Source organism: Schistocerca nitens, chromosome 1, assembly GCF_023898315.1.
Source record: "Schistocerca nitens isolate TAMUIC-IGC-003100 chromosome 1, iqSchNite1.1, whole genome shotgun sequence".
NCBI lineage: Eukaryota > Metazoa > Arthropoda > Insecta > Orthoptera > Acrididae > Schistocerca > Schistocerca nitens.
This window is the reverse complement of record NC_064614.1, coordinates 1,025,258,698-1,025,277,312: the sequence shown is the minus strand read 5'-3', so window position 1 is coordinate 1,025,277,312 and position 18,615 is coordinate 1,025,258,698. Positions and strand designations below refer to the sequence as shown.

Here is an 18,615-nt window from a genome sequence, read left to right as displayed (position 1 = left end):
GCGAATACATAGAAAGATAGATCCCTTATCATTTAGCTACAATATAGCAGGTCAGCAACTGGAAGCAGTTAAATCCATAAATTATCTCGGAGTACGCATTAGGAGTGATTTAAAATGCAATGATCATATAAAGTTGATCGTTGGTTAAGCAGATGCCAGACTACGAATCATTGGAAGAATCCTAAGGAAATGCAATTCGAAAACAAAGGAAGTAGGTTACAGTACGCTTGTTCGCCCATTGCTTGAATACTGCTCAGCAGTGTGGGATCCGTACCAGATAGGGTTGATAGAAGAGATAGAGAAGATCCAACGGAGAGCAGCGCGCTTCGTTACAGGATCATTTAGTAAACACGAAAGCGTTACGGAGATGATAGATAAACTCTAGTGGAAGACTCTGCAGCAGAGACGCTCAGTAGCTCGGTACGGGCTTTTATTGAAGTTTCGAGAACATACCTTCACCGAAGAGTCAAGCAGTATATTGCTCCCTCCTACGTATATCTCGCGAAGAGACTATGAGGGTAAAATCAGAGAGATTAGAGCCCACACAGAAGCATACCGGCAATCCTTCTTTCCACGAACAATACGAGACTGGAATAGAAGGGAGAATCGATAGAGGTACTCAAGGTACCCTCCACCACACACCGTTAGGTGGCTTGCGGAGTATGGATGTAGATGTAGATGAGGTTCGAGTCCTAAGCAGACCAAGTACGTCTGTGGCTCTGGACGACCCTTTGTCAAAGGGTGTCAAATTTCGTATTCAGGAAACATATTTGTTATGCTTGATTTCCTATAACTGTAGCTCTGAAGAGATGACAGCAAAGTTTAAAAAGCAAAAGCAAATTGACAGAGGAATTCCTTGGATATTAGCTTATCCCGCATGAAACACGATCATTTGCTATTGTAGTCGTCATGAAACTAAGCACCTCAAGGTCACCTCACCCTCTCATAGCGTTGCGAGTTAGCGATAATTTCGTATGTCAGTAAAAATTCCGAAAAATTATTAGACATCTCTATTTTTAGTCTGTAACGTGATGGAGCACTTAACAAAAAAAAAATTCTTGTCATTGCTAAGAAAAAAATCAACGGTACAGATAATTTTGAAGGAAATGAATTTTTACCTCAATCCTGACATTCTGGGTTGAAAATTGTATATTAACATTCTAAAAGTTTATAGGTGCATGTGCTAGCCGCGCGGAGTGGCCGCGCGGTTTGAATCGCCATGTGACGGATTGTGCGGCCCTTCCCGCCGGAGGTTCGAGTCTTCCCTTGGGCATTGTGTGTTGTTCTTAGCATAAGGTACTTTAAGTAGTGTGTAAGTCTAGGGACCGATGACCTCAGCGGTTTGGTCCCTTAGGAATTCACACACATTTAAACATTTCGCATGTCTTAATACGACAGATCTGTTATTTTCTTAGCAATGACAAGAATTTTTTTTTGTTTACAGTTCCTTCTGACCGTGACGGCGGCCATCACACAAACCGAAGATATACGCTGTATAAAAATACGTGTAGGTAATTCCAGGCCAATATTTCCGTTGAAGCCGATCAAATAATATTTAAAATTTTCGAACATCATGACACTTTCTGAATCAAAAAGTAAGTGAGCGTAGAAGGCGAAGAACGGAGGTCTCTGAGCCAGGATAATTAATTTTCTCACGAAGAGTGACCTGTATCATTTTTAGCCGTTGAATAGCCTCCTCCGTCGTAATAACCTACTACAGTTGTGCACAAGAACTCTTTGTTCAGATCGTAAAATTCTGTAGATTTCCGTTCTCATTTATACACCTTTCATGGAGAATCGAAACTCATGTTCATCCGGTCATTCAGCCGATGTTACTACTCTGCTAATGATGCTTGCAGTCGACTCGGAAAAATCATACGGTTTTACTGTCGGTTTATGAATTTGTGCAAAATTTATATTATCCCTGGCTTCTTCACTGTAGGCCATAAGAAACTTCAGTACATTCGAAACGACAATTTTAGATTGTTTTCGAGTGACTTTTCGCCCTTTACACACACAGAACGGAGTAGCACTGCACGTAGGCCCTTTCTCTTGCATTCCGCTCACTACCGAGCCCACGTCAGTGCTCCGTTCTGCTGAAGACTGAAACCACACGTGGACACACGATAGCGCACGGAAACGTTGAACAATCCGCTGGTGCGCTGTTCACAGTGTATATGTGACAACACAGCAATGAGGAAGGCGAACCACACCACTTAGCACCTGCGGACTACAGGCAGCGGGTGTGACCTTGAGGTGTCTAATATCGTGACGCCACTCTAGTAGATATGTCGTAATGATAAACTGTCGTTGCAGAAACTGCTTGTAGTGCGGTTAATATTCTCCGACAGACACATTCAATAATGGATTTTACGTGTGCTGGGATCTTAATATTTCCTTACATGTGCTCTGAAACTTTCTTTTGAATGTCTAGTCCGAGCGCAGTTCTTCTCTTCGTCTCTTTCAAGGTGAATAGCCTCCTCTGTAACCTGACTAATAACGCGCTATTCAAATTAGACTACCGAATTAATTCAAAGTACAAATATGCAACAAACTGAAGCAAACATCAATGATTGTGAATATAATTAGTAATTCTTCATTTCGTTTCTATATGGTATCTCAAAGAAAGTAGGTGTTGACAGATGTGAAAATTACCGAACCATCAGTTTAATAAGCCACGGCTGCAAAATACTAACACGAATTCTTTACAGACGAATGGAAAAACTGGTACAAGCCGACCTCGGGGAAGATCAGTTTGGATTCCGTAGAAATGTTGGAGCACGTGAGGCAATACTGACCCTACGACTTATCTTAGAAAATAGATTACGGAAAGGCGAACCTACGTTTCTAGGATTTGTAGAATTAGAGAAAGCTTTTGACAATGTTGACTGGAATACTCTCTTTCAAATTCTGAAGGTGGCAGGGGTAAAATACAGGGAGCGAAAGACTATTTACAATTTGTACGGAAGTCAGATGACAGTTATATGAGTCGAGGGGCATGAAAGGGAAGCAGTGGTTTGGAAGGGAGTGAGACAGGGTTGTAGCCTATCCCAGATGTTATTCACTCAGTATATTGAGCAAGCAGTAACGGAAACAAAAGAAAAATTCAGAGTAGGAATTAAAATCCATGGAGAAGAAATTAAAACTTTGAGGTTCGCCGATGACATTGCAATTCTGTCAGAGTCAGCAAAGGACCTGGAAGAGCAGCTAACGGAATGGACATTGTCTTCCAAGGAGGATATAAGATGAACATCCACAAAAGCAAAACGAGAATAATGGAATGTAGTCGAATTAAGTCGTATGATGCTGTGGGATTTAGATTACGAAATGAGACGCTTAAAGTAGTAAATGAGTTTTGCTATTTGGGGAGGAAAATAGCTGATGATGGTCGAAGTAGAGAGGATATAAAATGTAGACTGGCAATGGCAAGCAAAGCGTTTCTGAAGAAGAGAAATTTGTTAACATCGAATATAGATTTAAGTGTCAGGAAGTCGATCCTGAAAGTATTTGTATGGAGTGTAGCCATGTATGGAAGTGAAACGTGGACGATAATTAGTTTAGACAAGAAGAGAATAGAAGCTTTCGAAATGTGATGCTACAGAAGAATGCTGAAGATTAGACAGGTAGATCACATAACTAATGAGGAGGTATAGAATAGAATTTGGGATAAGAGGAATTTGAGGCACAACTTGACTAGAAGAAGGGATCGGTTGGTAGGACATTTTCTGGGGCATCAAGGGATCACCAATTTAGTACTGGAGGGCTGCGTGGAGGGTAAAAATCGTAGAGGGAGACCAAGAGATGAATACACTAAACAGATTCATATGGAAGTAGGTTGCAGTAGGTATTGGGAGATGAAGAAGCTTGCACAGGATAGAGTAGCATGGAGAGCTGCATCAAACCAGTCTCTGGACTGAAGACCACCACAACAACAACAACAACAACAACATGGTGTGTGTAATTTTTCTGTGAGCTGAGACAACTGGCTGACTTTCAGAATATGGGGGCCGCACCAGTGATTGTGAATATAATTAGTACTTCTTCATTTCATTTCTATATGGTGGTAAAAGGTACGTGTTATATCTCTATGGGCTGAGCTCGCTGGCTGACTATGAGGACCTGTGGTCCGCAGGAGTAGAATCGCTAAGTGGCGGTAAACGCGTTCTCTCGCTAAAAGGTAAAGCCGCTGGCAGAAATACACTGGACGATGCCCATTCTTTGGGATGGCCACGGCGCCCTGGTGTCAGCGACAACAGGTTGGAGCAGGCCACATTTGGCGATCTGTAAACTGGTACTGTGAACTGCAGTGAAACGAACACTTCCTAATAAATAGGGATTTGCAAGGGGATGTGAAAACGTGAGACACACAGAGTGAGAGAAATCCGCCGGACTGAAAAGAGCAGTAACTGAGGCGTAAGTTTCGTAAAGAAGGCCAGGATTGACTCATCAAAATTATTTTCGTAGTGGGAATGAAAACGCGGAAGTGGCAAACTCGTAGTGGGAGGGAACTGCTGTCTCTGCCCTCGCTCTAAGAGTGAAATGTGTATTTATGACTAATCACAGCAGATTCTCTGAGAGGAGAGTGCTTGCTAGGATTTTTATGAAATTTCATTGGGCGGACTAGAAAGCACCAGTGTGATTGGGTGCTGAGATTTCGGCGCTGGCAGAATCAAAAAAATTTTTAGAAGGAGAGGATACAAACACTTCGTCTTAGAGCTCCGGAGAGGCCACATTTTGTCTGCGTCCGTGTTTCCAGGAGGAAACATTTTGGCTGATGGTCTTTTGAGGCTCTGTCTCAGAGCTGATCGCAGATCCGGGGCCAAACTTGTAACTTTAAGCTATCACTGCAGTCATTCTCTGCACCAGAGTTTTAGAACGATGGTAATCATGTGCCAAATTTGCCCGCTTGTTTCGATATGGATACGAAGTTAGTTGTTTCTGCTTTTCAAAATCAATTCATCACATACTCAGCTAGTGAACTCAAAATCTGCTCAGGGAAGAGTTCTGATGCTCATATTTAATTTTCTGGGTCTTTCCCTTGGCCTGTTAACTAATTCAGCAATCAATGGCAGTTTATGTGGACCTGGCAAATTGAATGACATTAGAATTTCCTTTCCAATTGCAACCCGCTGTTTCGAGGTATTATCGTATATGATCAAAAATCCATTTTAACTATTGTGCACTTATTAATTCCTTCCATTATCTGTTCAAAGTTTGGAGTCAAGTCCACGAGTTTTAGCAACAAACAGGATTTCATTGTGACGTGCAGTTTCATTCGACAGTTTGATGAAATCCTTCTTCATTATATCTGTTTGAGCTACGATAGCCATATTTCATGCTCAACTGGCCCATACCCGTTCAAGTTCAGATGTACAGTAACACACGTTGTGTGACTTTGTCTCAATATTTCACATCATCTTATGGCGAGTGGACTTTTCACTGTGCAGGTCACCCACAGGGTTATGCTTAAAGCTCAGTTGTAGTCTCATGCAGGACTGCAAAGATATACCTGCAGACAAGTCAACAATTAATTTCGTAACTACATTTATTTCACGTCATAATTAAAAGTTGAAGGCTAATGTGGTGTGGACAGATGATGAGGTCATTTCTCGCAAAGTACAATATTCCCGTCCAGCACAGTGTAAATGTGCCTGAGAGCTCGATAGCACAGCATAATGAGCAAAATTAATCTCATTTGGCGCACAGACACGTGCCTTTCAATTCGGTGTCTTTGGTAACGTAGTCTTTTCTCTGTGTAGGACTAAACTCTGTGAAGTCTATATTGAGGAAGGTGCCTTGCACTTCAGTGACTTCAGTAACATAGCTTCTTCTGTGTGGGGAACTAAACTCTGTGAACTCCACTCTGAAGAAAGTGCCTTGCATTTACGTGGCCTCTTCTTTGTGGGGGACTAACCTCTGGGAAGTCTCTGTTGACAAAGGTGCCTTGCACGTAAGTGGCCTCGGTAATGCAGCCTCTTGTGTGTGGCGAACTAACCTCTGGCAAGTCCACATTGAGGAAGGTGCCTTGCATTTAAGTGGCATTGGTAACGTATCCTCTTCCGTGTGGAGCACTAACCTCTGTGAAGTCCGCGTTGAAGAAGGCCTGCGTGAGCCCAGTGAAGATGGTGATGGGCACGAGCAGCAGCTGCACGGGATCGCGGTGCAGGTTGGCGGCAGCGCTCACCAGCCGCAGTGTAGCTCTCATGTCACCGTACTCCTCGTCCTCTTGGTCACTGTGGACACCCACCACTCGGCTTCAACCAAGGCTACCACTGCTGGACAGACATACAGGTAACAAATTGCTCCAACTGCTGGTTTAAATAGATAATGTTGTGGAAGTAGCAGTGATTCAGTTAATTTATCTACTTTACTGGGTGCTGAGCTTCTTGGCCATGGCTTTACTTTAAGAAATCCACCACTCTCCCACTTTATATATATATATATATTGTTTATTACAATATGTGCTACAGACTTTCATCTTTCTTCAGTTGGCATAATACGAATACTGATTGGCAAAAAGGGGAAGCATCGAGAAGGCGTAGTTGGATATCAGTATAAATTCATACACAGACTCATCGTCAGTGGGTATGTAAATGATTAGACTTGCAATTTTGTATGGCCAGTAGAACAGCCACTGGAGTGCATTGGTTTCTCGTGTTTACGGTTGTTATTGGGTCTGGTAGGTTATATAAGAGGCATGAAGAGCTTTGGACGTTGACTGATCACTGTGAAGATCACGGAGAGAGAGAGAATGTGTACAGCATCTGGCAGAGTTCGAAAGGGGTCTTACTGTGAGTCTCCATTTGGCTGGAAAATACAAATTTATGGGTAATTCAGATATGACAGATGCCTCATGTTGGACTGTTTGGGAACGTGAGGGCTCAACAATAGTATATAAGCTGTAAATATGCAGAACAGTTCAATAGTTCATCAAGACACAAAGGAGTTAAGGACATGAACTGCCAGTGGGCACTGATATATATCAATGGGGAAAGTTGAAAATTTGTGCCAGACCAGGATTTGAATCCTGGTCTCCTGCCTACTAGTCAGATGCGCTGACCGCTTCACCATGTGGACACAGACTAGCCTTGCATGACTCCTGTCACACCCAAATTCTCAAGCTACCTACCTACACGCTACTGATGTAGTGTCCCTTGCCTATTATCCTCATTACTCACGGCATTTCGCCAATTCCCTCAAGAGTTTGAGCTTGTGGTGCATCTGCACTGGAGGGATCATTGGCCATCCTCACATGTGTATCAGCAGTTCATGTAGAGTCAAATACGGATCCTGAACTTTATATAAATAACATAAATATATTGTTTGACAACCAAGACACTGGGAACCAGTAATAAACTTAAGAATAAAAGCCACTACTCTGATAGTTTGGAAGGAACCGGCAAATTTCGATTTTAGTCATTCGTTGGAGTATATGAAAGTAATGGACAATAATACGAACCATAATTTGGCTACTATTCAATGAAGAACCAATGAATTATGTCCTACGTTAGAAAATCAAGCCGGCCGCTGTGGCCGCGCGGTTCTAGGCGCTTCAGTCCGGTACCGCGCTGCTGCTACGGTCGCAGGTTCGAATCCTGCCTCGGGCATCTATGTGTGTGATGTCCTTAGGTTAGTTAGGTTTAAATAGTTCAAAGTCTACGGGGTTGATGACCTCAGATGTTAAGTCCCATAGTGCTTAGAGCCATTTGAACCATTTTTTTAGAAAATCAAATTACGGAGGGCGCTCTTTAATTTCGGAAGGTATTAGACGATGCACGGAAAGAACTTCCAGAAATATTCACAAAGAACATTAAGATTTTCGTAGCGAAGTTCTTGGTAAGTAGGAAGAAAATTAATTTCAGTCTTAAAATATTTACGAAATGTGTAAAACTAAGCTTAAAAATTGATCAATAAAGTGCAATTTTTTCTCACAGTCTCAGTCATTCCTCTTCGTCATTCTTTCAAACACGTACAATATGTGTCGTGTGCCCTATATGAAAGAAGAATCTTACGAATGTGACACGAAAGAAGGAGGTACAAAAATGCTTATGAAGACTGATTAACTTTAAATTAATGCTTATCTTATAATCAGAGTAGCTACAACTATGGGATAAGAGAAGTTACATATCCAGTTTTGTATCCACCTTCTTGCTTCGGCACGCCAACAGTGTCGGTATTACACAAATGCCAAAATTTTCCGCTTTACTGTAGAAAAAATTGATTAAGAAATTTTGTCAGATGAAATGGCTTATCTCTTGAAGAAATACACACATTATCGTAACTTCGAAGTCAGATTGAGTTGGTTCATGAATGCCAGCTATAAAATATCTAGGCATCATACGCTCTACAATATCCATATTAACGCCACTTTTGCATTGAAGGAATGCCGGTCACCTTACAGAAACGTAGCTCCAAGAGTAACATCTGCAAGCCATCTGCCTATTTCTGACCGTAACCCTGTAATTACGAAGAAATTAAGGAAGTGCAGTAGTTGGGCCATTAAGGCATCCACGAAGGGAACGATGGGATATCCTGAATAAATGGGCAAGTTTCCGCATAAATAATTACCAACCATAGCACAAAGCTGGAAGACTACTACTCATGCATAAAACACACACACGCAGAAATCAAAACTGAAAAAAACTATACAGAAAATTTTGGCATTGATAAAAGTAACTATCACCACTAAACATATATTTAAAAAAGAGCACTTTCTTCTGTAAACAATTTCACCGTCAAATGTTTGTGTAAATACAGCGCCAAAGACAATTAAAGGACTTTTAAATCACCATTCGTTTTCATTTCTAAGAGATATTGTCCACCTTTTAACACGTCTCATCTTGCGTTTAACTACACTTAAAAGTCTTTGTAGTTACATGACATGGTTTTTCTATTACTCAGTGACTCGATGTTTCAAATATGTATCATAATTTGTGTTTTAAACGTACGACTTTCCTTTAAGATTATCGTGATTTTATGCTATTAACGTTTTATTTGTCTCAAGGTGTGTGTTCTGCTAATACAACTAGGAAGTAAATGAAGTGAGTAGTAAAATCCAAGTTCTTCGAAGATGTCTGTGGAATGCCGTTTGAATTTCTAATATAATACAATATTTTTGTTTTACGCTTTCTAGGAGGATATATTTTACTGATTTTAATTGTTTTTCAGAGATCCGTAATTGTATTGAAAGGAAGATTAAATATTAAAATATAACCAACGAAAAGTGTTAAAAAAGATGTGAAAATACGCTAAATAAACTGGAGTTTTTATATACAGTTCAAAAAGCTGACAAGTGCTAAAAAAACATATCAAACTTGAGGTCTTTGAAGAGCTTTCAAAAGAATAACTCTTCGTGACGTCCATATGAACACTACGACTCCTTAAAAAGACTATTACAGTTAGAATGTAACCAATAGCATATGAGGGGCGGGCGATGACATTTTTTTTCTGAAAGCAGGTTGGTTTTATTAGGGTTTTGCAATGCACTATATTATTCCCCACTGCTTTGGCTACAAACCCCTACTTCTCGACTTAATATGCATTCAGTGCCATGGCCTTACACCACCTTACTGGAAGATCTGTGTGCCCGCAAGATACAGTTCTGCTGGTCGGTGTCGGAGTCAACAGTAATAACCCTCCAATCATCCACGTAGTGTTTCCCGCCGAGTGCATCAATCATTATGCCAAACAGATGGAAGTCGAAAGATGCGAGATCCTGATATAAGAACGTAGGCTTCCGCGGCCGGTGTCATAGTGATTAAAATTCTTCTGGGTATTATGCCGCGTCATTGCTAAAAACTAACAACAATAATAACCTAAAACGACGTTTCGGCCGAATTGCGACGGCCTTCCTCAGGGCACGACTGGTTTTGCTTGGGGATAGATGCTTCTATTTATTACAGACTATCGATGTCTGACGTCACTGTTGTAAAACTTTTAATTGGCCCTCTAATATGATTGGCTAGTCATGACGTAAGGGAAGATGGAAGGAAAGAGGCTATTCGTGGGTGTCCATGTCGTCAACGAGTGGTAGCTGTCCGCCAATCAGCGTTCGGCTTCTAGTCGGCAAGTTTTCCTCCTGGTGTACGCGGAAGTGGACTGACAGTTGCTCCACAGCTGTTTGTGCAGATACGTCCGTGTCCCGTGTAGCTTCTGCCCCGCGAGCGCTCGCAGCCCGTTGGACTGGGATGGCCGGCAGCCATGACGCCGGGAGTTTGTAGCCATCTTTTCTGTTGATGTTGTCAGGCTGCTTAGTAATTTCGATCACCTCCCGTATTTTGCGTTCTCGCATCCACGATTCTTTCGTCAGTACTCGGACTTCCTGGAACCTGATAGGTTGTCCACAGTCACGGTGGTGTTCCGCTATCGCCGATTTATTATGTTGTTGTAATCGTACATAGCGTTCGTGTTCTGCTACTCGTAAGCTGACAAGTCTCCCTGTTTCTCTATGTAGGCAGTCCGCACTCACACCGTAGTGCGTAAACACCTGCAGTGTTAAGATTGTTGGTGAAACCTATCATTTCGTGGATCCTGTGACTGCTTCGAAAAATCGGTTTGAAACCTCGTCGGTGGAGAACGTTGCCTAGCGGTTCACTGACGGCTTTTACATATGGTAACTGTACCAGTGGAAGCTTCTCTTCTTTGCCCTCTTCTCGTGTTCTGCTCCCTTTGGTTTTAGCTACCTTTCTTATGATGTTGTCATCATAGCCGTTGGCACGAAACGTGTGTTGTAGCTCCTTTAGTTCTTCTTTGATGTCATATTCATCGCTTATCGAGTAGGCTCGGACAGTTAACGTATGCAGAACAGAATACTTTTGAGCTGGGTGGTGGTGGCTCTCCGCGTGCAGGTACCGATTAGTGTGCGTTGGTTTCCATTACACTTTTTGTCCCAGTTTACCTTCGGCTGCTCTGTATAATTCCACATCCAGAAGAATTTTAATCACTAAGCGAGATCCTGACTGTAGGATGGATGGGGAAGAACAGTCGAATAAATTTTTATGAACAGACCTTTGTGAGGTGTTGCGTTGTCATGGAGAAGGAGAAATTTGTTTGCACGTTTGTGGTGGCGAACGACATGAATTTGTTTCTTCAATCTCCTGACGGTGGCACAATACACTTCAGAGTTGGTCATTGCACCATGAGAGAGGGGATCAAACAGAATGGCCCCTTACAGTCTCAAAAGACCATTCGCCAGGTGTTTGACTGTGGCTCTTCGGTCATTTCGAATGAGAGTATCCGCACGTTCCAACACTGCAGCAGTCACAGCTGTAATGCGTCTGGAGGACATGCGGGATACCGAACAAGTTAGCGCGAACTTGTTGCGATGATGAAAGACGTCTCGCCGAATGACTTGCCGTGGTTTTGTTCACTGCCAGGTCTCCATAGACATTCAAGAAGCAACTATGATTATATGCGATGCTCTGGATTTCCACCAAAAGAGACTTAATGATAGCTCTCTGCTTCGAACGCACCTCCATTACAGACACCATTTTGAAGGCTACTTCTAGAGCCGCCAACTATCGGAAATTCATGAAACTATAAGAGCTGGATCGGGAATATTCAAAGATGTCGCGTAACAAATTCCGAATTTTTTAAGCCGAAATGGGTCAAGAAATGTGTGTTGAATTAACTGTTTTAACTGTTGAAGGCCCCTCTTACGTCTCTGTTGCCTGCAACAAACTGTCAGTCTGTCTGAAATTCAATACGATGATCCCTTCTAAGGTCTTGTTGAAATCTAGCTACAGAACTTTTCAGGCATTAGCTATATGGGTGAGCTTGAGCCAACATGAAATATGCGCGTCCTACTGGGCTACCTTACAGTATTTGAACTATTCTGGCAGTTTATTTGCAAAGACGAAACTTAAAACGATACAAGACACAATGTACTGTATATGTAGTGCTTTAAAATGGCTCAGTTATTTTTACCTTTCACTGTTTTATCAATAAGTACATAAGCCGTGGTCCTCTACAAAGTTCTAGCTGTGACGATCTAGAGAAAGCATCCCACTGCTCGGAAACACTCATAAAGCTGTACTGATGAGTAGTTGTATAAGTATGTACAATTAGGAGATTGTCTTTAGGAATGACAATAGCGACAAATCTAACATCACTGAACAGATGAGTGGGAGCTTAACACACAGCACAACTGTGTAACCAAAGTCACTGGAATCCTGGGTTGTTCTTGGAAAGGAAGGGACAAAAGAGGCATGTGTGTCCCACTAGTTTGTTGTGAGAACTACAGGTAGTGATACAAAGACACCTGCTTGGTGTGTACCTGTGGAGCTGGTGCAGACCCACAGCGACTAACAGCACGGCGCAGGCGATGCAGGCCACTAGCACCCCGTAGAGCGTGATCAGCTGCCTGGTCGAGGGCGGTCGGAAGTTGGGGTTGGCGTCGGCGCCGCGGTCAGAGGGGCAGAAGTCGGCGCCGCACAGCGCGCCAGGGACCGTCTCCGTGCCTCCCGCCGTGAGGACTGCGGCATTAGCACGGGGGAAGGCGCTTCAGGTATAACACCAATTCTGACAAGTAATGGTACAATAGCAGCTAAATGATGTTAAATACACTACTGGCCATTAAAATTGTTACACCACGAAGATGACGTGCTACAGACGCGAAATTTAACCGACAGGAAGAAGATGCTGTGATATGCAAATGATTAGCTTTACAGAGCATTCACACAGGGTTGGCGCCGTTGGCGACACCTAGAACGTGCTGACATGAGGAAAGTTTCCAACCGATTTCTCATACACAATCAGCAGTTGACCGGAGGTGCCTGGTGAAACGTTGTTGTGGTGCCTCGTGTAAGGAGGAGAAATGCGTACCATCAAGTTTCCCACTTTGATAAAGGTCGGATTGTAGCCTATCGCGATTGCGGGTCACCGTATCGCGACACTGCTGCTCGCGTTGGTCGAGATCCAATGACTGTTAACAGAAAATGGAATCGGTGGGTTCAGGAGGGTAATACGGAACTTCGTGCAAGATCCCACCGGCCTCGTATCACTAGCAGTCGAGATGACAGGCATCTTATCCGCATGGCTGTAACGGATCTTGCAGCCACGTCTCGATCCCTGAGTCAACAGATGGGGACGTTTGCAAGACAACAACCATCTGCATGAACAGTTCGACGAAGTTTGCAGCAGCATGGACTATCAGCTCGGAGACCATGGCTGTGGTTACCCTTGACGCTGCATCACAGACAGGAGCGCCTGCGATGGTGTACTCAACGACGAACCTGGGTGCACGAATGGCAAAACGTCATTTTTTCGGATGAATCCAGGTTCTGTTTACAGCATCATGATGGTCGCATCCGTGTTTGGCGACATCGCGTTAACGCACATCGGAAGCGTGTATTCGTCATCGCCAGACTGGCGTATCACCCGGCGTGATGGTATGGGGTGCCATTGGTTACACGTTTCGGTCACCTCTTGTTCGCATTGACGGCACTTTGAACATTGGACATTACATTTCAGATGTGTTACGACCCGTGGCTCTGCCCTTCATTCGATCCCTGCGGAACCCTACATTTCAGCAGGATAATGCACGACCGCATGTTGCAAGTCCTGTACGGGCCTTTCTGGATACAGAAAATGTTCGACTGCTGCCCTGGCCAGCACATTCTCCAGATCTCTCACGAATTGAAAACGTCTGGTCAATGGTAGCCGAGCAACTGGCTCGTCACAATACGCCAGTCACTACTTTTGATGAACTGTGGTATCATGCTGAAGCTGCATGGGCAGCTGTACCTGTACACGCCATCCAAGCTCTGTTTGACTCAATGACCAGGCGTATGAAGGCCGTTATTACGGTCAGAGGTTATTGTTCTGGATACTGATTTCTCAGGATCTATGCACCCAAATTGCGTGAAAATGCAATCACATGTCAGTTATAGTATAATATATATGTGCAATGAATACCCGTTTATCATCTGCATTTCTTCCTATTCTAGCAATTTTAATGGCCAGTAGTGTATATACTCTCTCTCTCTTAAATGTATACTCTCTCTCCGTTCGAACACGCCTCTGAAGACCCAACGATACCGACCGACCGCCGTGTCATCCTCCGCCACAGGTGTCGCTGGATGCAGATATGGAGGGGCATGGAGTCAGAAAACCGCTCTTCCGGCCGTTGTCAGTTTTCGTGACCGCGGCCGTTATATCTCAGTCAGGAAGCTACTCAATTAGCCTCATGTAAGTTCACCCTGCTTGCCAACAGCGCTCGTTGGATCAGGATGGTCACCCATAAAAGTTCCAACCAACCCCGACAGAACTTAACTTCGGTGATCTGATGGGGACCATTGGTATCACAGTGACAAGACCACAGACAGTGTGAACTAAAAGATACACTGAGACAAAACATGGCCGGCGGCCGGCCGCTGCAGAGCCTGAGACGGCGCCAGAGTTGGAATAAATAAGCTGGCCATACTGATATATATTCTAAGTCCGGCCATCTGAACCATCTGGCAATATTGTATGCTGTGGCTCTTCCTGGAGGAAGTCTTGCCTCCAGTTCAAGGGAGTTTGTTCCGGCAGTGGTCGGTGTCTAGTGACTGGCACGGTGGCTCAGCGTGTTCGGTCAGTGGGTTAGGTGTCCCCTGTAATGAAAAAAACTGAGTGAACGGGCGTCATGGGATGTCCGCCCCGATCAAATCCAACGAACGATAACAAGCAAAATGAGACGAAAAAGTAAGGTAAAAAACCCGAGGTCTCGCAATCGAGACCCATCCTCGGCTATACTTTTATCGCGCCTTTCGTCTAAATATTGAAGTCATGAATGAAATGATAGCAGTGATAAAACTTATTTCACTTTCTGACACACCGGTAATAATAGTTACACCCAATAGTAATAACCGATTGATTGGCGGACAGTCTGCCTCTGAACGCCACACACGCCAAAGTATCTAGGGCCCATTTACCAACTCCCGGCAGCAGCAGCCGCGATGACTCTTAAGTTCCCTCACCCCTTGTCGAAGGCGCCTGCTGTCGCTGATCTCGTTGGGTGGTATAAAATGCATTACTGTTCTCGAGTGATGCACCTACAAAAATGTCCATGATCTGCATTTCGCGCTCGACAGCAAAGGAGACATATGACTTATCCTAAAATGACGATTTTTCTGTTACACTAATATGGCACAAAACCATTGCTATAGTTTGCGATCCAATTAAAATACCTTACTACGTTGTTTAATGTTTTTTATTAATGCTTTATATCTCACATCGTTTCCTTTTAGAGGCAGTTCTTCATGCAATTATTTCGTCAAGCCACAGTTAGTATTGGTGGTGCAATTTGTTTCACTGTTGTCGGTTGATACGGGAAAAGTGTGTGAATACTTTGGAGCACATGATGTACCGTAAGGAGGCTAACTGCACATTTTGAGGTTTCAAGGAGAACTTAACACTAATAGAAAGTTATTTTTGAGGTATTCAGTTAGATTTAAACCAACAAAACTGTCCATATTCTAAGTTACTCTGAGGGGAGGAAATTGCTAACGCTGGTGTCAACAATCGTCTACAGAGGGTGTCTAACTACTGTTACAGAAATTCGTCACACAGGGAGTATATTAATCAATATGTTTACTTCATAGCTATTCCACTGACATGTGGCTTCTATGTGACGAGCAAACCTGTAAGGTGGCAGAATAAATGAAGTTCAATTTCGCACCTTACATAAGAGTTTTATACATTGTAATGGGAAGGTGAATATGACACCTAACTTACTTAGGCAGTAAGGAGCAGATTTGCCTATAAGTACGTAAAGCAAAAGGGATGACACTCAATCGACAGTATTAACACACTGCTCCTACAGGGTGTTTCAAAAATGACCGGTATATTTGAAACGGCAATAAAAACTAAACGAGCAGCGATAGAAATACACCGTTTGTTGCAATATGCTTGGGACAACAGTACATTTTCAGGTGGACAAACTTTCGAAATTACAGTAGTTACAATTTTCAACAACAGATGGCGCTGCAAGTGATGTGAAAGATATAGAAGACAACGCAGTCTGTGGGTGCGCCATTCTGTACGTCGTCTTTCTGCTGTAAGCGTGTGCTGTTCACAACGTGCAAGTGTGCTGTAGACAACATGGTTTATTCCTTATAACAGAGGATTTTTCTGGTGTTGGAATTCCACCGCCTAGAACACAGTGTTGTTGCACCAAGACGAAGTTTTCAACGGAGGTTTAATGTAACCAAAGGACCGAAAAGCGATACAATAAAGGATCTGTTTGAAAAATTTCAACAGACTGGGAACGTGACGGATGAACGTGCTGGAAAGGTAGGGCGACCGCGTACGGCAACCACAGAGGGCAACGCGCAGCTAGTGCAGCAGGTGATCCACCAGCGGCCTCGGGTTTCCGTTCGCCGTGTTGCAGCTGCGGTCCAAATGACGCCAACGTCCACGTATCGTCTCATGCGCCAGAGCTTACACCTCTATCCATACAAAATTCAAACGCGGCAACCCCTCAGCGCCGCTACCATTGCTGCACGAGAGACATTCGCTAACGATATAGTGCACAGGATTGATGACGGCGATATGCATGTGGGCAGCATTTGGTTTACTGACGAAGCTTATTTTTACCTGGACGGCTTCGTCAATAAACAGAACTGGCGCATATGGGGAACCGAAAAGCCCCATGTTGCAGTCCCATCGTCCCTGCATCCTCAAAAAGTACTGGTCTGGGCCGCCATTTCTTCCAAAGGAATCATTGGCCCATTTTTCAGATCCGAAACGATTACTGCATCACGCTATCTGGACATTCTTCGTGAATTTGTGGCGGTACAAACTGCCTTAGACGACACTGCGAACACCTCGTGGTTTATGCAAGATGGTGCCTGGCCACATCGCACGGCCGACGTCTTTAATTTCCTGAATGAATATTTCGATGATCGTGTGATTGCTTTGGGCTATCCGAAACATACAGGAGGCGGCGTGGATTGGCCTCCCTATTCGCCAGACATGAACCCCTGTGAATTCTTTCTGTGGGGACACTTGAAAGACTAGGTGTACCGCCAGAATCCAGAAACAATTGAACAGCTGAAGCAGTACATCTCATCTGCATGTGAAGCCATTCCGCCAGACACGTTGTCAAAGGTTTCGGGTAATTTCATTCAGAGACTACGCCATATTATTGCTACGCATGGTGGATATGTGGAAAATATCGTACTATAGAGTTTCCCAGACTGCAGCGCCATCTGTTGTTGAAAATTGTAACTACTGTGATTTCGAAAGTTTGTCTGCCGGAAAATGTACTGTTGTCCCAAGCATATTGCAACAAACGGTGTATTTCTATCGCTGCTCGTTTAGTTTTTATTGCCGTTTCAAATATACCGGTCATTTTTGAAACACCCTGTACATAATGCATGACAATGAGCAGAAGGTGAAACAAGCAGCGAGAGGAAACGTTTTGTGTGGAAGCAGGTGCAGACGGAAGCAGAGGCCGCACCATGGGAGGCTCCACGAAAACATCTTAGGGGGCGCCCTGCAGCTGGAGTCAGCGACCGGACAGGTGACGCAAACTAGAGAGCAAGTAACGGGTCACCAGAAGTAGGACCGAATGAAGCTTTAGAAAACTGTGTTTTGGAATTCCAAATGGATACGAACAAAACCAGTGACGCAGTTGATCAGGTGAACAGACATGTGATGTATGCATGTAACTTTTAGGCGTCTGGAGTGGGCACAAAACGTCCTATTGGCGGGAACGAACTAGGAAGGAGTAAAGTGCCGAGATTTCGATGCAGTTTAATGGTAGGGCCCCTGCGATTGGCAGAGAGAGTCTCCACAAAATAAGAGGAAAGCTCATGTTGGTCGAAAGAAGCAGGACATGGAGAACAAAAGAACCCAGGTGGGGAGACAGTTCGGCTACGAGAAAGACAAGAGCGAAATTTTCGTGGACTCTTCTCTTAACTGGCGTCACGTGCAGAACGGTATGCATAACGCTCCGTATAATGCAGAGGAGGAACTTGTGTGAACACTGCGTTCATTGTGGCTGACATTGAACTAGATATTAGCTGTAGCGTCGTTGAGCTCCAACTGTGGAGAAACGAACCAGACAGTTAGTTAATTGTTATTGTGAGTACTGAGACTAGGGATGAGTACATGTTTTCTCGCATAACGAGAAACATTCAGTCCATACATCGAAAAAGGAATGACAGAAATTTAAAAAAAGGTTCAAAAGATGGATTAAAATTCAGTCTGAAAGAATGTTAATGATAAGATTCGCTGAGGACATTGCTATCCTAGGTGAAAGTGAAGAAGAACTGCAAGATGTGTTGAATGGAATAACAGTCTAATGAGTACAGAATATGGATTGTGAATAAATCGAAGAAAGACAAAAGTAATGAGGAGTAGCAGAAATCCGAACAGCGAGACATTTAACATCAAAACTGGTGATACAAAGTAGACAATGTTCAAGAATTCTGCTACTTAGGCTGCAAAATAATCCATGACGAATGGATCAAGGAGGACATAAAAAGCACACTATCACTGGCGAAAATAGCATTTCTGGCCAAGAGAAGTCTCCTCTCATGAAATATAGGCCTTGATTTGAGGAAGAACTTTGTAAGACTGTACGTTTGGAGCACTGCATTCTATGGTAGTGAGACATGGACTGTGGAAAAA

General features: G+C 43.5%; 1 protein-coding gene across 1 annotated transcript in view; it reads right to left on the bottom strand.

The window, feature by feature from the left end:
• LOC126222094 (protein unc-93 homolog A-like) overlaps positions 1–18,615 on the bottom strand; it is a 78,324-nt gene that overhangs the window by 13,639 nt on the left and 46,070 nt on the right. The window contains exons 3-4 of the mRNA XM_049942182.1: positions 12,275–12,473; positions 6,077–6,233 (exon numbers count right to left, since the gene is read on the bottom strand). Coding sequence (XP_049798139.1) covers positions 6,077–6,233; positions 12,275–12,473 — 356 coding nt within the window. The remainder of the gene's footprint in view (positions 1–6,076; positions 6,234–12,274; positions 12,474–18,615) is intronic.